At 38.9% G+C, this 24739-nt stretch overlaps 1 protein-coding gene across 7 annotated transcripts in view; it reads right to left on the reverse strand.

Moving 5' to 3' along the window:
* TOX (thymocyte selection associated high mobility group box) overlaps window positions 1–24739 on the reverse strand; it is a 221339-nt gene that overhangs the window by 101449 nt on the left and 95151 nt on the right. For all 7 annotated transcript variants that reach the window (XM_080578982.1, XM_080578987.1, XM_080578983.1 and 4 more), the window contains one exon: window positions 6109–6174. In XM_080578982.1, coding sequence (XP_080435108.1) covers window positions 6109–6174 — 66 coding nt within the window. The remainder of the gene's footprint in view (window positions 1–6108; window positions 6175–24739) is intronic.

A 24739-nucleotide genomic window follows, 5' to 3' on the forward strand; every position in this document is an offset into this window, starting at 1 on the left:
TTATCAGGGACACAATTCTTTCCAGACTCTGGGCCTGATCCCCTGAGCATATTAGGAGATTATGTTTTACAAAAAAGGGAAAGGTAGTGTAACATTACCTCTATCTTTAACTACTCGTTCAGGATATGAAAGATAAACCTGGTGCTTTTGTTCCCTGAGTCAATTTAAACTTACATCTCCCCATCCCCCCCTCCCCTTTTCTTTGGTGGGGGGGGAAGTGGTGGACTCCCTTCTGTTAATAATGTATTTTTTGAATTTACAAGACAGTGGACCAGGAACAGAGGGGTGGAATACGGTCTAAGAGAGCCCTGAACTGCAGCCAACCACAGACTGACCAGGTGGCATTGTTCTCTCAGTGGGGAGATGCCTTCAACTAATGAGCAAAGAAAGACTTCCCAGCTTTTGGGCAGAATTGCCCTTGACTCCAGGGTAGTATGTACCCTCCTACAATGGACCACTTTGATTATGAAAACTCATATATGTCTACTTGGATGGAAACAAATTGGTGAAAAGAGACTTTGCACTGGGCTTTGCAGCATGAAGCAAATAGCTGCAGTGATAGCAACTTACTGGTGAAGGCATGGTGCTCAGGGACAAGGACACCTGACTTGATAGAGCTATGTCTCCCCTCAAATGACAAATGCCCAGCCCATGAGAGAATTTTTGCTTTGTTCCTGAGTTGTCCTCTAGAGCTTCACCATTTGGGCTTTTGAATGTGGGTTTGAATGTCTTCTGGCAAGTGACAGAGGTGTGTTATACCCAAAGAAATACCAGATAAAGGATGCAGATCCATCATGATCATATATTTTGAAAAAAAAAAAAAAGTCTTCACGATTTTAAGGAGAAAAGATTTAGGCATGTGGTTCAAGAGGCTTCCAGAATGGGAATCTCAGGATGATGGAATTCCCATTGTAATGTCCACACTTCCACGTACTTCCATGTACATACCCTGAAAAAGTACATTTATGACACACCCTTGTGGGTTTCCTTCTGGACAGTAGTTCAGTGTGGTCCAATTCCAGGTCAGATCTTAGTTTCAGGATGCTCTAGTCATCATCTGTTTTTCCCATGGGGAAGATGCAGAACTGCTGGAGTTTGCACCATCTAAGAATGCTATTTTTCCTGAATCCTTTCTAAGGCAGCCAACTCCTGCCATGCGCTGCTGACTGCAGCTATAGGGCTTTGCAAGATGAGTCAGATCTTCTGGTAGAGGTAGGATGTAGTGCTCTGAAATACTAGCCTACCTTCTGGAAAGGACTACAACAGAACAAGAAAGGGCATCTATTATATAGCATTTACTCAACCCTACTTCACATGAGTAATAGCTGACCTGATAAGAAATTAGGGTATAAACATGAAATAGGAAGTTAGGGATAAATCTACAGTAATGCATTTGGCAACAAACAACAGAGGAACCTTTTACTTTCCTAGTGACACGAAAAATCTGTTGGATGTCATCCTATCCCATTTTACCCTGGAGCTGTACAGGACGAAACAGTTTTGACACCCTTGGTGCCCACTGTGTTAAAGGGTGTGTATACATATCATACATAGGTCTCCCTGTCACACTTCTGGGAGGGAGGAAAATATCCTCACTGTGCAAGCAGTATGCTCCCCTCTGCCTCAGGTAACTCCTATCTTCCCACAGGGGCAATGCAGTTACTGCCCCAAATCACTGGCTAGTTCTCCTCTGTTCCCTTTGGATTACATCTTAACATTTATCAGGCCTCAGCAAGGCTTAGAGAAGTGTCAAGGCTCTGTACAACAGAGTCCTGAATTACATTCTGTATTGTGACTAGGAAGAAATGTAAAATAAACAATATAATTTTATTCTGTGTTTTACATGGCTCACAAATTACAGGAGGAGAAATTACATGAAGAACAATTCATCTTCAAAATTCCAATTATAGGTGTGGGGAGAAAACAATATATTTCTGAGAATTTGAAATGCAGAGCAGTTGACATAGTTTTATTTTAAAATGATAAATATTTTCAGATTGAAGTGCAATTAGTAGTGAAAATGTCATGTAGTTTTACTGTGTATGTTTGTTAATATGGCTGGCATAACTCATTTAGGAGATGCCTGCAGTGCAGAGTCCTATGCTACATATATCATAACCGAAAATACAGTACTTACATGTATATATAAAATGTACACTGAGACAACATTGCCAAACAGCCTTTTGGGACAGTCTAAAAGAATATCATTAATTTTTACAGTATACTTACACTTCTGGCTCAGTTCCAGCACTGGCTTTCTGTAAAAATCATTTCAAGTACAGAATTATGCTGTTTGCTTGCAGCAACATCACAGGAACAGTAGTGAGCCATATGTTGCTACTTAGCAACTTAGTCTATAAGTCCCAAAGCATGTACTGATTTGAAAATTGAACAGAAATGATAATTGTTTAGGGATGTTGTGAGGCGACTTGTCTTGGATTACCAAGCTATGCAGATGTTTGATGTTATATAGCAAAAGAAACAAAACTATATTTTTCCTGTCCAATGGCTGAGCTTATATTTATGTTAGCCTAAAGGCGATAAATTGATTAAAATCCTTAAAATAATAGAAGGTGATGTTTTTCTGGATATGTACACTTTGCAGTAAACAAAAAGAACTGAAGTGCAAAGTTCATCTTTTTCAGAGCAATTGAAACAGTTCTTATGTCTAAATTTTATTTTATTCTACACTTCATTTTACAGTCCCCGTATTTCTTGAAATGCTGGATTCTAGGAAATTAGAAGGAGAAGGCAAAGCAAGCAAAGCTTACTTCTCAGGATTAGATCCAAAGAAAGGAGGCAAGCATGTCAGCATGCACCAGGACCCCCAAAATCCAGCCTCTATAGTCATATAATCCTGAAGACAGCTTAATGGAAACCCCTTAGTCTCTGGTGTTCTATATCATGACCAAGTCTGCCATCCTACCTCCCAAATAAGCTGGGTCAGACTCTGAAATCAGAAAATGATGCTCACGCCTGACCCAGTCAACATGATCCAAGCTCGAATAAAAGTTTCTGATAGGGCCATGCCTCTCCTAACATTTGGGATTCACACTTTAGTTAACAGATGTGCATCCATTGAGGGAAGTGGAGAATTGAATTCACTCCTCATTCTGACGGGATTCAAACCCTTCATCTCTGACCTCGCAGGAGAATAGCTGAGCTGCTGGGGATAGGAGGGAGCTTGCAGTCCTCTCCCTGAAGTCACGAGACTGCAAGGCTCATGAGCACAGATGGAAAATGGAAGCAGAAAACTCTATGGATTAAGTGACTAGAATTTCATCTGGAAGAGAAATTTTTTTCATCTCTTCTTACAGGACTTTTTTTTTTTTAAACATCCAGTAACAGTGAGTGGAAAATGAACAAACAGTCCTGAAAACAGGGATCAGAATGTACAGTTACATACTTTCTTCTTCTTCTCCCTCTCCTGTAACCTATACAATCTTGCATGCTTTATTTTCACAGCAGTGAATACCTTATTCCTGCAAAATACTCTGGCTTTAACAGCAGATTGACTGTTGAAATGTTAGTCAGTTCACCAAATCTGGGTGACCACTAAATGTTTTCATCTGCGATAGAAAGTGCACCACATTACAGTCAGTGAAGACCTTACTCAGTACAGTCAACTGAGAATTTCTCAGTTCCTTCAGGGAATTACTAGCAGATATACTATGATATACTATAGATATACTATAGATATACTATATATATCAGGAACAGGTTCAGAAAGGTTTCTTACACAGTCCAAATATCCTGCCTAGACAAGAGAAGCAGGATTTCCAACATCCACTCCATTTCCTGTTCCTAGCATGATGTGTTTTTTTTTGTCCCCTTTTTTAAAAAATAAAAAATATTTTTTAAAAGTTACTATTACAGGCTTTCACATATATTCCCTTACAAAAACAAGAACACTGCAACAGTGTAAGACTACTGCAGCATTGGGAGAGAACCACTGTAAGGGAAAGAAAGGAGGGTGCAACAGCTGAAGGCTGATGGCTTCCTTCAAACGGGCATGGGACACTATTTGACTGGAGTATGTTTGGTAATAACACAAATACTGTGCCTGGCTGTCATGGAAGCTGTTGCCATATGGATCCCCCAGCAAAGGACAGAGAATTCAGACACCTACATCTGTGGTTTGAATTCTACCTGGGAGCTGGACACCCAAAAGCTAGGCTTTGCCATAGTGAGTTTATAACTATATAAGTCCGTTATTAGTTCCAGCCCTTAGTAACTAATCAGAGTTTTCTGTCATCTTTGAATTTGGAAATGTCACAACTGATAGATTTTTTCCTTGAAGACAAAATAATTTGCACTTAAAATATCTAGCCCTGGATCTTTAAAGGTAGTTTAAGCACCTTACTTCCATTGAAATAAGTGAGTGTTAGATGCATAAATATCTCTAAGGATCTGGGCCTTGTTAGCACATGTAGAAACTGCATAAAAGATTAAAACTTATACTCTTAATTTTTCAATGTGCCATTTAAATTATTTAAACTACAGGCATACACAGTACAAAAATATCAACAGAAGAAAAATAATTCTGATGTATAATGTGGATTTGCAATTCTTTATTCAAAACTATTTAAGACAGACATAATGATTCTCTGAAAGGTAGCAGCTGCTTTATAACAGCAATCATTCACAGAGTTTGTATTTCTACTGTTTCAAACAAATTCAATTAGCCCTTGCACTTCAAAACCCTTAAGGCATAAATGAGATGATACTAGGCTGCTTTAATCTAATAGTAATACTAAAACTTGTCAGTACAGTTTTTGGATTAATGGTTAGAGAAAAATTAATAATATAATTTTTCATTTTTTAATCAAACAGTTCTGTTCTAAACTACCTCTGGATCTTGGAGGGTTCTTAGCTGAATAAGTTCAATCACACACAAATCCTAAATGCAAGTATAGTTGGTCTCTAAAGGTATTTCAACAATAACTTCAACAGAAGACTGGGAAGCAACATGGTGGAACATTTTGAAGACAGTCTTTTTGATTGAACAGTGTAGTTCATCTCACACAGCCTCCAGCTTCCCTGGCCCCAAATGTACTGGCATACTACATGCTACAATTAGGTAGCCTGTCACAACTATCTGAAGAACCCTACTTTATAAGGACTTTTAGATTTGCACGTAATGTCACTTTCCAGAGCTAAAATTGGAATTCCTAAACTATGAATTTACACCCAGCTTATCTACACACATTTACCGTGCAGGCAAACTTATTTCCCACCTAATGAGAGAGCTTCACATAACCCCACCGGTCCTGTCAGAAAGAGGTATATCAGACTAGCCACTGCTGGGCCTGAGACATTGCATGACCTAGACCACAAGTCCAATTATTCAGGGCAATTTCTATTGCACAATGTAACTGATCTACACCACTATCAACATCCTTTACTACTACAGAATTAATTATTCTTTTTAAGAAATAATTTAAATCTTTCCACCTGAGAAAGCTATAGCATTTTAGGGTTCAAGTGGAAGTGTTTCTGAAAGGATTTTGAAATATGCATCTAATATCAGAATTAAGTGTGTATGGTTCCCCTAAAGGGAAAGGAATCAAAAATACCCACAAAGAATCCGCATCACATTAAACCTTTTGGGCTGCAAGCTACGTGAGACTGAGTCATTTCCCTAACCCCATTGCTAATGGTGTAACATTGGCAATGTTCCTCAGCCATACGATTAGCGTTAAAAATGCAATTCTTCAACTACAACTGACCTACGAGTGATAATTAAAGCTATTTGTGACATGTGTAGCTTATAATGATTAACTTGTCTGCAGTCAGATAAACAAATAACCTGCACCTGTAAAGACTTTATTTCCTGAAGGTAAAACAACTGTTTAGGAAAGATCATGCTGGCAAAACAGCTGCTTGCATTCTGGAGAGGAAACAAGGTAGTATCTTTCAACAAACGCCAACTCTGGTGTTTTATCAGCTCTATCTCATTAACTGGAAACAAGGCTTAAATGCTTTGTTTATAAATTATGATTATTCCTGATTGCAGCAGTTACTGATAGTGGCACTCATTTGCAATGCAACTCTTTGAATTTGTTTAATTACAATTTGAAACAAGGCAGAGAAGATTAATTAACCCACCTGGCTGGCTGGCACATAGTCCTGGCTTGGCTCTGTCATACTCATATACATGTTCTCACCGTCAAACTGCAAAGGAAATAATAGTAAACATTCAGCAAACTTGAATATTTTTCAGCATTGACTGAAAAAAAACAGTAGCCATAAACTAATATTACAGCCTGGTTTTAGAGACTTGTAATTGCGTGTGTGCATCATGTCTTTGATGTTCCTGTTGTCATCCTTATTGACCCTGGATGTCAGTGATTTGGAGTAATTAGCGCTCTAGTAATTACAGCTAGCAAGCAAGAAATGAATGGTTTCCTTTCATCTGCAATCTGTTTTAAAACAAAATGGCTCATTTTGTGCACCATGTATACATATTGCTGTTGGTTGTAATGAAGTACTAAGTGAATCGCACAGTTACTGAGAAAAGGAAGATGAGAATAGAAACTGCACTAAAATGTATCTTAATGGATTCCAACTTTAGCTTTTGAGCAGAACAAGAGTTGAAATGTCAAAACAAATTAAACCCCCTCCCATTGAAATGTTCCCATATCAGAAACTAGGAAATACATTTCCAGACAGCTTTCAGACATCTGAATGTATGAAATAGTATACCTCCTGACTGTATGGCTTAAAAGGATAGTTTGCTTGATGTGTGAATAAAATAAACTTTCATAATCAGAACTGCAAAAATACCCTTCAACAAATGAAAAATACCATTCTTGGAAATGTATACAAAGCAATTTCTGGTTCTTTTTCTCCCCTCAACCACAGTTAAGAAGTAACAGAAATGTGATAGAAAGGATTTGATTAAAAACTGAGGGTCTAGATGGAGAAAAACTCTCAGAATGGAAGCCTTATCCTTTATCAACACATAGAAGTATAAAACTCATGATTTCTTATGTAATCTGGAAAATGTCCCCACAGAACTTCCATCAGGCTCACTCAAGTGGCAGTGCCAACAGGGTAACTATAGCGCCAGTGCCCGTTCAGCAGGTAGGGGAAATCTTTTCAAACCTTTCAAGTAGAAATGAACAACAGCAGGAATCCCCATCCTCAGCCATCAACCACAAATATCCAGCTGTTACGAGGTCTGTTTGAAATAACTTTCACCTGACCCCTTCTGTGAATGCTTAGAGTGACATATTTTGGAAATGAGCCATCATTTTGATGACGCGGAAGCATTTTTAAAAAATCCCCAACACCGACTGAGCTTGCTTTACTCCTACGGAAGGTGGCAGTGAAATTCCTGTGGACACTTCTCGATCCGTGCTGAGCTTTTCAGGATATGCTACCTGCAAGGTGCAGTATATTCAGCTACACCAAGGTGGCAAAGTCAAAGTGTGGCTTTGGCATACAGCTCCACCAATTTTTGCTGAGGCAGCTGAAGAGGTTTCGGCTTCCAGCTGTTCATCCTGTTCTTCTGCCAGAGGATACAAGCCTTGTAACAGCAGCAGTAAAACTGAACAAGTGCCAGCTCCTGGCACAGCAGCTGCTGGTCTGCCCTTCCTGGCCAGAGTTATTTAATAAAGAGTCACAGCCTATCTGTCAGAATCCCTATTTTCATGGGAGGGAAAGGATTATGCCACGGGCTCAGATCTGCCATAGGAAGTACAGTATTTCCAAAGTTTGATGGAACAAGGATAGTTGGAATAGGCCTTAAAGATATGGATTGATGATCTTTTAGTTAATTCATTGTTTCTTGTTTACACCTACCATTTCTTTCAGCTTTCTCAAGAATGTTATTCTTTATTAAAATTCCGGGTGGAATTTAGGAGAACATTTTTTAGTGTTTGGATTGTTTGAATGATGGAAAAAGGTCAATGCTTTGTTTCTTCTACTCAAATGGAAAGATGAAATTCTGAAGAGACATTTCACTGCCTGCGTTTGGGAACCAAGTGCCCCAGTGTAAGGTCTACGGGAGCTCAACATATTCAGCTTGTCAGACAAAAGGCTGAAAGGTGCCTTGATCACTGAGATTGGTACTTACACCCCAGAAAGATATCTTATAGCAAGATGTCAGCCTTCCTGACAGTGGTATAATGAGATCTAGTGTTGAGAAATGGAAGCTACAGAAATTCAGATCTGAAATAAGGTACAAATTCCTACTTGTAAAAAGAAGGTAATTAATCATTTTATCAACAACAAAGTCATCATTTCTTTTAGATTTTAAAATAAATTTAGATGCTTTTTTTTTTTTTTTTCCCCCAGAAAAGATACATTCCAACATCACATTTATTAGAAATCCTTTGGACAGTGTCGTTAAGTTGGCTAGTTATGGCAATCCTATCTGCCCTGGAGACCATGATTTCTGAAGTCTCACATTGAGACTTTTGAATTTCCCTCATTATAGTCGTGTATTAGCTATACTGCACAACAAACATTGCTATAATTCAAATACGATGTTGCATATGCTTAGCTGCAATGAACATGAATAAATTTCTTTCCTTCACTGCATATTGGCTAGATGCAGTCCAGGGTTGTTTCAATTTATTTTGCCTTCTGTAACACCTGAGCCTGTGATTTGAGAAAAGAATCTTACTAAAGTATACTAATTTTTCAGCGATTTCCTTGTTTTGGATGTTTGGTCAGCTGTCCTTGCTCCCAAGCTTACAATCACCAAATCTGCTTTCACAGAAAAATTTACCTGATGTCATTTTTACATGAATCTTGGAAATTTTCATCATTCTGTATGTTGTTCTTAGATCAGTTTCCTACTTGATCTGTCTTGCTACTAAATGCGCAAGTACAATCTTGGTCAATCTTGGATCTCTACCTTTCCTTTCTTTGCTTGTGGCCCTCTATTTAGCTCTGAAGTTATTCAGTTCTACTATGGTCTTTGGACTTAAAGTAAGCATGTACCAATGAAAGTGAAAGACAAAATCTGTACCTGAAGTTAAACTTCCTGACCTTTTGGCTTGACCTTAAACAAGAAATGACCTTCTACAACATTTCAGATCAATTTGTTAAGGTAAATTCTCAGAAAAATATATTGATGCATAATGTCTGGAAAATCTGAGTGATTTTTTAATATATAAAAATACCCAGCAGCTGTTTGGTTTATTACTTAATTTCTTCAATATTCAAACATGGAGTTAAGTCACTGCAATATTTAGCCTCTGTTTCTTAGAAGTATGTGTAAAACTTTGTAATAGGTTGTATAGTTCAATAAGATTTGATGGAATATGTATTTTTTGTAGTGTTTATATTTTCAGGATGCGGGCTGTAATGTATTAGCTAACACTAACACTGTTGTCGTGTTAGTACTTATACTCCATGTACAGCTATATAAATTATTATCTGCCCTCAGACTAGTGCAGTGTGGTGCATGGCTCCTTGGTGGTCCTTAAGACATCAAACATGAGCCTGCAAGCCAACTGTAAACTCGAATGACAAAGCATATACACATACGCTTTCTACAGCAGGTGTTCAGGAGACACCTCCTGTAAGTTCTCAATGTTTACTAAAATGTTTATAAAATAAGGAAATTATGATTTATGTAAACCAAAGCTGGAAAAAAAAAAAAGTTCACTTCAATGCTGAATTGTTTATTCATCATTTCTTCCAAAGAAGTGTGGAATACAGATGACCCATACATCCCACCCCAGTGGAAAAAAAAAAGGTACACAAGCCTTCAGTGACAGAAGAGAAGTTCAGAGACACTGATGCAGTGCATGGTATGCATGCCCCCCTCTCCCCTCCCCAAAAATATGACTAGTCCCCACTGAAACAATAAACGCTGAAAAAAAATGCCAACAGCATGATCATCTGGAAAGTCCTACAATTTATTTGCCCAAGGTGTATCAGAAGCTTCCAAAACAGGTCCCTAAACATCAGAAATGAATACTCTTTCCAATATTAAATTATTTCACCTTTTTATAACTCATGAGAGGTCTACCTGGTTGGTATTCAGCTCTATATAGTCTTATTCAACAGCAGTTCAAGCAGCCTATCCAGATAGACAGTGAGTCAACAGATCAGCAGATATGACCCAAAGATGTCTCCAACCACATTTTATTCTTCCAGGTTACACTCTGTGCCTCCAAAATTGTCTTATTTTACTCATCATCCCAGGTCTACAAGAACCTTGTATTTCCTAAACTTCCCCACCACTCACTGTGCTTGATTTTAAGCAAATTGCTCAAGCATCACTTAACCTGTGGATGATTCACTCAAACACAACAGATGAAACACAAAGGAAGGCAGTTAAATGAACTGTCTTTTTTGAACCTATGTATGATGTATATATATCATATGACATTTCATCTAAAGCTTTCCCAATGTGTCTCCAAGATCCTTCAGTATCATTAAGGGCAGACTTCAAAACCTTTCATTTTAATCTATTAAAAGTGAATGCTAATACAATATTCTGATGTGTGATAATAACTACTCTTGACAACATTTCTTTTCATATTAAAGTGTAACTGCATGAGAAGTTTGGGTGAGAGCAAACTAAGAATATGACTGCATTGTAATATGAAAAAAATATATATCTTGGAGCCGTTTATATTCAGAATTGCGTCTTCCTTATTTAAATTATTATTATAAATAAAACATTCAGGCAACACTATGGCATTGCCAGTTAGAATCTCCTGTAGAATAAGCCTTTTTAAGACAAGTTACAACATTCAGCAAGCAAAAACATGCACAAAATAACCAAGCACTGTTGTAAAATGCAATTTACTCATATAAGTTAGGAACATACATAAACACTGCTTGACTGCTACTGATGCAAGAATTATGACAGAGTTCAACAAATGTCCAGAGTGGTAAGGCTGTTTTATCAGGCATGATTTTACCAAAGGATCCAAAGCTGGCTTTACTTTTCCATTAGTGTGGCATAGCATTAGTTGTAGAATGTAGCAATGGCCATGAAGCCTGCTTTCACTTTCCCACTTATGTGGCAGACAAATCTGTCAGCATTTATGCTGACAGATTCTTTGACATTATTCTTTGTTTATATGTGATTATGTCACTAAGACACTACAACAAGGCTGCACAAAAATAGAGAACAAAATTCCTCATGTTGATACCAACTTAAAGAATCTTCATTATAGCCTACATATACGGAGGAATTTGGAAGACAAAAAAGGAAGACAGGGCAGAAAAAAAATGGGAGGGGCTGAAAGCCAAAGACAATAGCTGGAAGCAAAACATATATCTTTACTGCTACCTGTATGTGCATATACTGTGATTATAAATACACAGATATACCTGCACTCGTTTCATGTACCTAGTTGAACTGACAATGGCCACAGGGATGCACAGGTTCAGCATGGGCTTCCAGCCTAACTAGGCATCCTGTTCTCCCCACAGGCTACCTTTTTCTATGCCAGATAAGTATCTTCATTGCCAGGGTTATCTGTGCTATCTGGATTACAAGGAGAGTGGATTTTCACCTGTCTTTTTCTCTCTGGCTTCTTGCAACCACAAACTTCTTTACCGCTGTTGGGAGAAGTGAGTGTTTATTTTGCTTCTTTTTCATTCACAGCTTCTGTCTTCTGAGGGAATTGCATATTTGCTTTCTCTTTGTATACGTACATATATGTGCCCTACATTCTGCAGGCATAGTTAAATTAGCCAAGAGAAAAAAAAAAAAAAAAAAAATCAAGCACATGGATCCTTGAACTGATGCTGACCTGAGCTTCTCCTAGTTCATGCTAAAAAGTAGCACAATGTGATAGTACTATATCTTGTCCAACTGTGATGTAGGCAGGGAAGCATGATGAACACTAGCACATATGGCTTTTGAAGCCAAAACAAGCTTGGGGATGGGTTGGAGGGAGCAGCGTGGGACATTATTTTGCGTACAAGTGCATCTCAACGGAGAGATCCTGAAACGTAAAGATTAAAGGAGAAGAAGCAAGGGAAGAAATCATAGAATTGGTGAAAGCTGTTGTATTTAAAAGGTTCATTTGTTGTGTAAAGCCACTTGGACTAGACTACTCAATTTCTTCGAAGGATGTTGCTGTGTTAATAATCACAATCTGAATACAAATGTCTTCCATTTTAGATTGGAACTGGAAGCTATATTTTATTGTAAACTTCAGCCATACCCTCTAACTGTAGTTTACCTTGCTCTGACAGAGCTTCAACACTGTATTTTATTTCACAAAAATGTTGGAAGAACATTGTAGAAAAAGATTATTCATTTCTAGTGATTTAGTGATTTTAGTGCTTACAGCTTATAGATATCATTTATAACTTACATTATCTAAAAACCACTAATCCTGAAAAAGCTTTAAAACTAAGTTATTTCATTCATTTTAAACCAAATGCCAAGAGTGGACATTGTGTCAGGTTGCTCAGTGACAGAATGATGTTTTATTTTACTCAGAGCTGCTGAAATGAGACTAAAATAATGATGGGATGCAACATAAATCATTAAATGGCTATGCTAAAGAAACAGTTGATCTTGTTATGGCAACTATTAAAGGTAAAAACAGTTATGTTCTGTAAACAATACTGCATGATGGAAAATCCCTTTCTTGATGCAGTTTGGGAGAACAGCATGCCTGAATGAAATTGAAACTCCATTTTGTCTTCTGAACTCCATTTTGTGTTCTGAACTGAACGCATGTTTAAATTTGCCCAAGACAGGTTGCAGTAATGCATTCCAGACAGGCACCCTTTCTGGGAAAGGAGCCTGACACCTCGCTGAAGGAATATCACGGGAAAATTGTCAAAAAACAATCTAGTACTATCGACTTTGATCGTCTCTGCTCTGCCGTCTTCCTTCCCTCCTTCCAGGACTGTTTTTCAAAAGTGAAGATTACAGGAGGACTATGACATTGGGTGAGAATGTCTGAATGGAAGACCATTGCAAAAAGAAATTGAATTCACAGAGCTGGATGTTCCTGTATGGCCCAAGGCAGGTGATTACTGCAGACTGGCATGGCAGGGAGAAGTCCTGTCCCACCTGGAACACTAAGGGTGCTCCAGGTCATGGAAAGCTAGGAATGCCAAGCATTAGAGAGGAGATGGTGTGTCTCAGGATTGTTATTTTTATTCACTTTAATTCTGTAACAGGTTTTCAAGAGTAAACTATTAGGAAAATGATTTATAAATCCTACATTTTCATTTTCTTACATTTTGCCCAAACAGTAAAAACCAATAATGTGGGGTATGATATGTTTAATTAATCCAAGTATGGTGATGTGTGGGTTAGGTATATTGTCACCCGTGCTCCTGCTACTCTTGTGAAAGGACAGGCACCCTGCTGCCTCAGACACATCACTTACTTTTTTATTGTATGGGAAGTGTCATCTGCCAGGAGCATCTGCCCTTCATGAGAGATTAAAGACATGACTGGAGGCCCTGTTTAGACAAAGCTTCAGAGAGCTAAAATGAGAGCAGGTGCTTTCTGCTCCCAGGTGGAGCTGGGAAGGATTCTGCCCCCATCTCGATGTCTCCCTGGGGAGTGGGAGTGAGCTGTGAGTTGGGTGGGCACGGGCAGTGTAACAGAGCTGGAAGCGAGGGTGCTGCTTCTCAGAGAAAGGCTGTCAGACGTCTGTACTTAGGAAAAACATCAACAGAGACAAAACTCTTTCTGCCCTGAGCACCCAAAAGGACTTTGATACGTGTAGGATTCAGTGCTTGGATCAAAGCTTGATAGCAGACTAGCACCACACTGTGTCTTTTCTACAGCCTGCCTTTCAAAGTGGAGATGATTTGAAAATACTTTGCTTGATTTTCCTAAAATTAGACCATTTTTGTCTCATTTTCCATTTAAAAGACACACTATCATTTCAAAAAGTAAAGGCAGCCCTGTCAAAGTTTTCTTTCAGAATTTTATCTCTGTGCCATAAATACCTACCCCAGATCTCCTATCATTGTGTTCCCCAAGCTAACTCACTATTTATTGATCTGGTTGTGAGAACAAGAAAGAACCAGAGGGTTTCTGGAGTACGTTCTCAGAGGTGGCAAACTGACTGAATATCTAAATATACACTGGTAGTTAAAACCTGAATGATGGCACTACAGCATTTGTGTTTTTCCTGCACTTAATAGAGGTTAATGTGGAAGGGGAGAGGAGGTGAAGGGGGGTGTTTAGCTTCCCGCTTGGAGCCTGCATGTGTCAATGCCTGACAGAGCCTTGAAGTTGTTAGCCTTCATGCAGAGCACTAGCTGAATGAGGTTACAGTGCTGAGCACAGCGGGCTAATAGAAGTAGGATCAGACTGATAGGAGGAGTGGCAGAGTCCGGGCACAGCAGAACGTATCAAAGACAGCCCAGGGGAGAGCGGGTACTGTATTAGTCCTTTGTGCACATTTAAATAGAAGACAGTGAGCGTGCGGAGACGAACTCTGAACTCACTCAGCTGGGTTCTTGCTCCTTTTAACCTTGGGTGTTAAATAAAATTAAAAAAAAAAAGTAAAATAAAAATAAAACCCAACCACATAACGCACTGTAGTCTGGACTCCCATGCTAAACTATCTCTTGCATATTGAGAACTCATTAAATAAACATACTGAGATCAAAGTGGCAAATGCTTTTGTTATTATTTTACTCAATCCACACTAAATTATAGATGTAGCCACCCACTGGGAAAATAAGGTGATAAGGTGGAAAGGTTTGAATAACTAAGATTAGACCTTTCTTTTTCTGACCACAGTAGCTAAGAAAATTTGTTTAACCTGGTAGGCTTATAATATTTTCCAAGCCCAATGCACCTGGCCAATTTCTTGACAAGGTCTGATCCTGCACCATGGAAGGTGGGGGGAATTTTGCCATTGCTATTTGGATGGGAAATGGATCGGGTAGAATGGCAAGTGTCAGAGTTTTGGCTGTTAATTTTTTTCATAGATGTTCACAAAATGCTGTGTTTTGGATTTTTGAGAAAAACAGTGTTGATAACAGACTGATGTTTTACCTGTTGCAGACCAGTGTCTACACAGAGCAAAGTCCTTTTCAGCTCCTCGTGCTGCCCTGCCAGCGAGGAGGCTGGGGGTGCACCACGAGCTGGGAGAGGACACAGCCAGGGCAGCTGGCCCAGGCTGGCCAGAGGGATGTCCCATACCATAGGGCATCATGCTTGGCAATAAAGGCTGGAGTAAAGAAGGAGGAAGGGGGGGATGTTGGGAGTGATGGCATTTGTCTTCCCAAGAAACTATTATGCGTGCTGAGCCCTGCGCTCCTGGAAGTGGCTGAACACCTGCCTGCCAATGGGAAGCAGCAAACAGATTCCTGGTTTGGCTTTGCTTGTGTGCATGTGGCTTTTGCTTTACCTAATAAACTGTCCTTATCTCAGCCCATAAGCTCTTACACTTTTACCTCTCTGATTCTCTCCCCCATCCCACTTGCGGAGAGAGAGCGAGCGGCTGCATGGCACTAAGCTGCCTGCTGGTTTAAACCCCAGCAGTAAGATAATAGAGCCCTTCTTACTTCTGAGTTTCTAGAGTCATTTTTTTCATTGATATTCAACTTTGTCTTGTCATTTCAAATGACAAATTATATAATAAAGCACAGAAAGGCTTAATAAAAAGGATCTACAGAAAGCAAACAGATGACAAAAGAAAAAATCAGGTTTTGTACATCCACATGCAGAGCCCCCAGTGCTGCAGTATGGCAGAAGAGAGGCTCCACAGACCTTAGCGAATGAGTTTTGCACAAATAGGACAAAACCATTCCATTGCATGACTACAGTGGGAGCTGTGTTCAGGGACCCATGGACAGAATTTGACCCACTATGTTATTTATAGAGCGAATGGAGTGTATATATAGTTCCTGTGGGAAAGTACATCTGCTTCTACACAGCAGAAACTTAGAAATAAAATGGGCTACAACAACAATAACAACAAAAGCACAAGCAAAACTCTACCATTACTCTGAAAACCCTGTGGCAGAGGGACTTTAGAAGTAAACTGAAGGTAACAATTGCCTGGTAACTAGAAAATCTTGCCTACATACTGCTATGCTTCACATTTAAAAGAGTAAGGAAAAGAAAACCATAGCATACTTATAAGTGTAATTTTAAAAAGTTAAAGAAAGGCTTCATCAGGTAAGAACTTCAGTACTCTAGACCAATGTAGAAGGTCACTTGAACTTGTGCATAATGTGCATTAAAATCATCCCATTAAAGGGAATGAGATTGTGAGACTACTTAAAATCAAGCACCTATTCAAATTTGTGATGAGATAGGTCCCAATATCTCAGAAATGTCCAGGAACACACATAAAATGGTGAAGTATGTGCCAAACACAAACAGGAAAAATCAGCTAAAATTTCTGGTAAACCAAATTATTTAGCACAGTGTGCTAATTGAGACCTGGAGAGGGTGATAACAAAAATGATTAATTGCAAGGGTTTAGCAAAATGCAGACATTTGTCAAATAACAAGGACTTCTCATGACAACTATAACGTGTTGTAGGGCTGATAAATGATCATAGTTCACCAAAACAGCTATTGTTGCAGCTATGTGGACAGTTCTGCTTCTATTCACAGTTACTCTGGTATACGAGGAGCTCCATTAATTTCAACAGAATTACTTTCACGAGGAATTCTATACGTTTAAAGTCCTGTCTGCATCAAGGAAGGACCTGGAACCCCATGCATGTTCAAAAGTGCATTTGAAGCACCGCAAGGTACAGTTTCAACAAAGATTCAGAATTTTGACAAGGCTTGGAGCCTTGACTTACGCCTTTGCTATATGGTCTATAGGTAAAGCTGAGATATGCTGACAGAACAGTATAGAGCAGTTTGGAGAATTCTGTTCCAAAATAGGTCAATCAAAAGCAGAGGCATTTAAAAATGTTCAAAATACTACTCAAAAGCAGAATAGGAAAAGAAGAACATTTTGCTTTTTCTTGTACTGACTTCAGTGAAGATATGTCCTTGATATAATGAAACCACTTACCAGTTCTCAAAAATTCTAAGTGCTCTCTCTACATCTTTTAGGATAAAATTTGACTTTGAAGAGTACAGTTCATTTTATGACTAAATTATTCCATGATATTTTCATCTTTTGTTTCTATTTTGTTAAATAGCTGAGTTGTTTTATTTTCTTTCTTCTTTATGTTAGTCTTCAGTGTTGTTTCATTTACACATTGGATAGATTTTCTTTTCACACATAAGACAATAAATGTGTACACATTAATTTCATTTTTTCTTAGTTTTGAAGCTAAAGAGTTAAAATAAAAAGCTACAGCTGTATCTGTCACCCTGCTACCAAAATCTCTTAAAGACAACAAATATTCCATCTCTTCTTCCTTCCCACTTGCAGAAACAGTGCTAGTCTCAGCACAGGCTGCTGTTTATTGCAACCAGGACGCTCTGAATCTATCACTGTTGTACGTTCCTCACAGCAAATCAGATAGCAAAAGTTACTTAAACCTGGCATTATCAGCACCATGGCTGCAGTCTTTCCAAGAAGCTATGCGTATCAGCAAGCGACAGTCCAGTTAGTGCTGGAAGGAAGCTCCCTGGACAGGCAAATCCATCCCCAGAATAATAGCAGAAGAGGTTTCACACAGAATCCGTGAAGCCTTATTGTCAAGTTCTGCCTTGGATGCAGTTCCAGCAATGGTGTTTCCATGCATTTTCCCCTTTCGGTTCAAACTCTTCAGCAATTTTACTATTTTATCTTAAGACCTTTTTCCATCCTTCCATTCTGCTGAGACTAATGACTCTTACCTCCTAGTAACACTTCTGAACACACTTACATACATACTCTGTCCTCTTCTTTAGGAACACTATTTTAAGTTACTTTAACTTTCTCTGACATGTTTTTTTTTTTCCAAACATTTCCTCATTTGTAACCACTTAGGTGCATTCTACTTCACTGATATCGTTTTCACCACTTCATGTGCTATCCAAAATGAATGTTTGAATCTGTGTTCTCTATTCCCAGATATTTCTTTCAGCACAGTTTCACCACAGGGCTCATCCAGATCGTGGGTATGTATCAGCCTCTTCCTCCCAACACATGTTATTTAGAACACACTGTTTTTCCCAGCCCTTAATAAATGAAACCTATGAAAGCTTCACCTGACCTACAAAATAGCATGGAAAATCACAGGGAGGGTAGATAGCATGATCTCTGACAAATAGTGAAGACCTAAGCTCCAAGGATTTTGGCCCAAGTCATTGCCACATCCTTTCTCAAATCACCAAAATTTCTTGAGATTTCCAGGATGAATCTTACAATGAAACTGAGACTTTTAAACATTTTTTACATGCAAAAATGAAATAATCCTCTTCCAGAAAGACATGACAGGTCAAGCACACAGCAGCACTGTGGAAAGCCCTGGCTCAGTCCTGCTCTGCTATTCCCACATATACCAATTCACCACCACAGCCACATAGTCTTAGGATAGTCACATAGGGGACAGTATCGCTTCTTATGTCCATGAACTTTCCAAATACACTCGATGATGTAGATTTGAATTCATTTCTCTGATATCTAGCTGAGTGCTCCCACTCATGGGATTTATTTGTTAGGTCTTTCCAGTTCTGTACAGAAATAACACCTTGGCCCCAAGAAGATTTTTTTTTTTAAAGGATTTTTTTTTTTAATAAAAAGGTGAAAATGGTAATGATGGCTTTGTCAAATTAGTATTAATAATACTATGTCACTTCAAAATGTCCTATCTTGTATTTTTGAAGTCCCTGACTGCAGCACAACAGTTTGAGCCCCGTTACGCTGGAAAGGGACATGCACATACATGAAGGAAGAGGTTCATTTTCACTGCTGATGGTGAAAGGAGCTCCAGCATGGGCTCCTTGCTGGGAGGCCAAGCTGCAGCAGAGCTATCATCACTCACAGTCATTCAGCACATGCCATTGCTTAGAGGGACATGGCTACTCTGCATTCCTACAGGTAGAAGAAGAGTTATGGACGAGGAGGCCATGTGCTCTGCTGCCCTCCCCTCACTTGGGGTGGGGAGATTTGCTTTAAAACCACTTCCTGAAAAGTGGGTGTAAGCATTTTCAAAGTGGACCACAACACTGATATAGCAACAAAATCCTTAGAACACAGTAGGGATGCTTTTAGAAGGATAATCCTACAGTTCGCACAGCCTCTGCATTCAGTGCACTGAAATAGAAGCAAAACTTAGTATTTGCTAATCTTACAAGAATTATAACAATCTTTGTTATAACCACTGTTAATGAGCTGACATAATTTTAAAATAAATGCATAATATAACAATGTGATTAAAGCTTGATGGAGCTGTTCTTATGCTTTTATGATATAAAATGGCTTTTTATTAGCTTTTGATGTTTCATTTTCCCCACAGCATCACAATATCTGCTTCTGTTTTACCCAATTGTACAATAATTGTTGTTTAACTTCAGCAATCTCATAGCCTAGTCAGACTCTTTACCCATTTTATTAATCAACAAAAGTACTCTATAACATTAATGTCACGGAAAATCTGCCTTATGTTTTTAGTGCCCCATATTACATTCTCACCTCTCTGTATAAGCTATTGAATTTTTAATACACCGTCCTCCTGATTTGATAAAATCTGTGATGAAAATTATCATAATCTTCTATGCCTAAAAACCATTAAATGAGTGCACATTACACTTGAAATAAATGGCTTGAATAATTTTGTTTTAAAATGTTCTTTGTATTTGGAAGACTGAAATGCACACAAACAATATCATTGGAAGAAACCCACTGAAAATGGTTGTGCTTGAGATTATGACTCTACTGTATGTACTCAGAAATTTTCTTCACATGGTCAAGCTAATTTCCAAGGTAAACTTTCCAAATTTAAAATAACTTAATTTTGTATTTATTATATCAAAAAAGTAAAGAGGGAACAGAGAAATCAAATGGACAAATCATGCCCTGATTTGCAGATATAAGACTCCAGCAGAAACACAACAGCTACATAAACATTACCAAAAACATATTTGCCTCCTTTCTTCCCATATTAAAAAGCACACAAAGCACCAGTTGAAATGACCTTGTATCTGCTGATGGAATGATAAGAACATCACTCAGAACAGAACATCTTTTAATAAATGGGGCCTGTACCAGGGTAGTCATTGGGGTCTCTGCTGGTATCATAGAATCTTAGAGTAATAAACTATCTTAGGCTGGAAGAAACCCACAAGGAACACGGAGTCCAACTCCTGGCTCCACATAGGACCACCCAAAAATCAAACCAAAAAAATCATACCAAAACTTGGTGTAATTCAATTGATTTCAAGACAAACATCAAGAGAAACATCCATGAATGAAGCCTGGCAAATTAAGCTCTACCTGAGGTGCAGCTTGCCTTTTTCTCATTTTTAGGGAATTCATTAAATAGGCTCATGCATTCAGCACACAGTCCCTTTTGGTGTCAGCAACAATCTGTTTTGTGATATTCATCTAAGACAAGTATTAAGAGGCTCCAGAGTTTTGCAGAGGCTCCAGAGTCTTAATAGTTGAATTCATAAGTCGCTAGTCGTAGAATATCACTGTTTCATACTGTTTCTTCCTGCACTCTACGGTTCTTTTCATGCTCTCAGCATTCCCTTATGTCAGAGCCTATAAGTCAAATGTTCAGAAATAATAACAGAGCACAAAAATGTGCCGTCATTAGATTCATGTTTTGATAGAAAATTAATTTGGTGTTTTATTCATTCATTTGCAATAGTAACTATTGCCTTGGAGAGTAGAGCACAATGTGATTAATTTTCCAATATTTTCAGATCATATTAGTAATACACAGTTTTGTAAGTGTTTTGACATGTCTAACAGTTTAAGTCATAATCAAGATTTTGCAGTTCAGAAGTTCTTTTAGCTATGTGAGCCCTTACAAGCTGGAATAGTCAGAACATTGATTTAAAAGCTGTGCAAGTATTTCATGCATTACAGTGCATCACTGGAGATCTTTTGTTAACACAGAAAGTAATGTGAATTATGTATCTGATTTTATTTCTTACTGTTCAACACAGCTCATTGGAAATGTATAGCCACCTCTTTTTTAAGAATACAAAGTAAAAGCAATGCCATGTATTATGCTACAGCAGGTAACTCAGTGTCTAAGATAGGATTAGCCAACAGATTTATCAAGTGGCCTCTAAGGAAAGCAGAGTTCAAGTCTGGGCTCATCAATAATACATAAATAAACTGAACAATTAGGTACAAAGTAGCTATCTTGTCAGACAACTTATTAACCGATAAATGATATACTTGCTGCAGACAGTGTAAAAAGGAGAGATATGTAAAGATAGTAGAGGAAGACTGGAAAAGAGAGGCACTGTGCTTTTCAGTGTGTTTGTGGACTTGGTAATCGTCTTCAACTCACCAACTCACCAGCCCGAGCTGAGAGCTGCAATGTGGTACAAGGGGAGAGGAAGGATTCAGCAGCTCTGCTCTACTCTGATTGAGTTGGCTTTCTTTTTTTAATTTTTTTTTTTTTTTTTTAGCTGAACATAAATATATGCCTTTGCTTTTTAATCAGTGGTCTGAGGGGAGAAAATAATACATTCCACTTTTCCAGTAGTCATCTACTACAGCATCGACATCAACTATTTAATATGCAAGTTTTGCACAAATAAACAGCCATCCCCAGTGTGTAGTATCACTGCTGGGCATGGATGTAATGTGGTCTCACTACTGAGATGCACCAGTTCCCAGGAAAGAGTGAAAGCTGTCAGGTTTACATCTGTCTTATGCAACAACATGTTTTTAAAAGGCATCTGTATGTTAGCGAATGTCAGAATATAAGCCATTTGTTCCTTCTTTACTAACTATCAACAAACTCAAATTTGTTTTCCTTTTCTGTGCTGGTTTGCACTTTTCCATCAGAAAACAAGGAGACTACAGGTACGAAGGGCTGTTGCTAATTTTTCCTCAGCCAAGCAAAACAAAAACATCTTCATTTCATTTAGGATCAACAAGTAAGCAAGCAAACTTAGCCAAATAAAATCTTTTCATACACACATACCTGCCTCAGCTCAGAAATTACAAACATCTGAAGTACAGTTTTCAGGATTTAACTCAGAATAAAAATCATATTTACCTAATATGATGTCTTTCATGCCCAAGTACTCCAAAGTGCTTTCCAAATATTGACTAGATTCTGCCCTTACTCTGTTCACTGCCCTTCGACTGCAGCAGCCATTTAGAAGCATATCCATGAAAAAAGACTTCAGGCGTTACACACTTCATTAACAGAAATGTAAATTACCAGTGAAACAAAGCCACTTCTGTAGTGAAGAAGGGACACTGCTCAGGAATACCTTTTAACGAAGTATAAAATTCCACAATTTATAAATATCTTTGCCAGATGGACAGGTAATTTGGATGAACTGAGAAGGTTTGCAGTGACTTCACTGCATGGTTGTTGTGCCTCAGTCATACAAGACAGGGGATTTTAAGACTGCTCATGATCACATTAGCCTAGTTTTAGTGAACAGTCCTTCCACTTCATATCTGAATGCTTTTCAAAATGCATTTTTATATCTTGTCCAAAGAAAAGTGGCATGTGAGGTGTACTGTTCCCCTGCTACTTAGGGGGGAAACTGCTTCTCAGTCCCAAAAAGTCCTCCTATGCCTCTCTGAAGCTCTTACAGAATTCACGCTTTCGCTCCCCAAACTAGGCAGATGACAGCTGATGCAAGCACAGCACCTGCATCTTGCCCAGGTAATGAAATGAGAGATTGAAGTGGGGGGAAGACAGGTATCAAAACTGAGCTTCTGACTGTGGCAGTAAATTTCCACAACAGGTCAGCTGAACTGCTTAGAGGATGCAGTCATTTCTTCCTGATGCCTATAAAGGGACTCTAAGACAAACATATCAGACTCAAGATGCTGAAAAGCTGTGAGATGAATCCGAACCACGAAGGATGCACCATGAAGTGAAAGGGGAGTGGGGAGAAACAGCATACAGAGTTCACTACCAGGACCAGGTGTCCTCTCTGCTCCCCATCCCTGAAGAGCTAAAACAACATCACCAATGCATGGGGAAGCTCCATCAAAATCCCCTTTCTCTGCTTCTCCTTAAGATCAGTGGTAGGGATTATGAGGACGCACCAGCGTTTTGCCTGCTGTTTTAAAGGATTTCCTGGCCTGAGGGAAATAGTTTTGTTCATGGGACACTTTCCCCAAAAGTTAGGAAGAATAAGGAGTGGGTTGGATAACAGGGACTGGATGCAGGCGTTTTATATAGTGCTGCCTGCAGAGTCAAACTGGCAAAAGCAGTCATGCAAGACCTTCCCAATGAAGAATTTCCACTGCTGTAGTCAATCTGCAGACAGGTTGATGGCACTGCAGCACAAAATGATTCCACCCCTGCCTGCAAATCCAGCCTCGTATTTATTAGTGCAGACTGCTAGTGAAAGAAGAAACAATTTAGCACAATGTTTAAGAAGCAACATAGACTTCTGAATTGCTATAGGATAATTTGTACTGAATATATGAGTCTTGCAGAACTGTGAGATGCCTTGATCCATTTCATGTAAAACTTGGCTGAAAATACGTTCCTCTGAGTGAAGTATAGGGTGATAAAAATGTGATTAAGGTACACTGGCAATTTCACTTCGGCAACTTTATGCTGTGCTTTTGGATTCCTGTATATATAATATTTGGCCCTTTTCTAGTTGATAGTCTATCAGTTGAAGTCTCTACATATACAAACATTAATAAACTCACAGACAATAAAATAAAAGCAGTCCAAAACTACATGCTATAATCTCTCTCTTTAAAAATAACTGTAGGAAGTCATAATGTACAGTTTATAATTATGATATCCGAAGAATTTCTGTTCAGTGAAGCCAAAGGAAATTGCTTACTACGGAACTAAGAATGCGATAAAAAGAAAATTAGGCACTGGCCCTGAAGCTCAAAAATGGAGTAAATCACGTATTTCCCCAAGCAGAAAGGGAGTATCATTTTTCGAGGGGGGAGGAATGGGGGTGGATGGGATGGGATGGGACAGATGATGACAACAATGACTCTCAGAACGATGTTAAAACAGAGAAGTCCAACTACAAAAAAAAAAAAAAACAGAAAAAAAGAAAAGAAAAAAAGAAAAAAGAGGAAAAAAAAGAGAAAAGGGAGGGAAGGGAAGGGAAGGGAAGGGAAGGGAAGGGAAGGGAAGGGAAGGGAAGGGAAGGGAGGAAGGAAGGGAAGGGAAGGGAAGGAAGGGAAGGGAAGGGAAGGAAGGGAAGGGAAGGGAAGGGAAGGGAAGGGAAGGGAAGGGAAGGGAAGGGAAGGGAAGGGAAGGGAGGGGAAGGGAAGGGGAAGGAAGGAAGGGAAGGGAAGGGAAGGGAAGGGAAGGGAAGGGAAGGGAAGGGAAGGAAGGGAAGGGAAGGGAAGGGAAGGGAAGGGAAGGGAAGGGAAGGAGAAGGGAAGGGAAGGGAAGGGAAGGGAAGGAAGGGAAGGGAAGGGAAGGGAAGGGAAGGGAAGGGAAGGGAAGGGAAGGGAAGGGAAGGAAGGAAGGGAAGGAAAGGAAAGGAAAGGAAAGGAAAGAAAGGAAAGGAAAGGAAAGGAAAGGAAGGAAAGAAAGGAAAGGAAAGGAAAGGAAAGGAAAGGAAAGGAAAGGAAAGGAAAGGAAAGGAAAGGAAAGGAAAGGAAAGGAAAGGAAAGGAAAGGAAAGGAAAGGAAAGGAAAGGAAAGGAAAGGAAAAAGGAAAGGAAAAAAGGAAAGGAAAAAGGAAAGGAAAGGAAAAAGGAAAGGAAAGGAAAGGAAAGGGAAAGGAAAGGAAA

The sequence above is a fragment of the Anser brachyrhynchus genome, assembly GCF_964034855.1.
Source record: "Anser brachyrhynchus genome assembly, chromosome: 2".
NCBI classification, from domain to species: Eukaryota; Metazoa; Chordata; class Aves; order Anseriformes; family Anatidae; genus Anser; species Anser brachyrhynchus.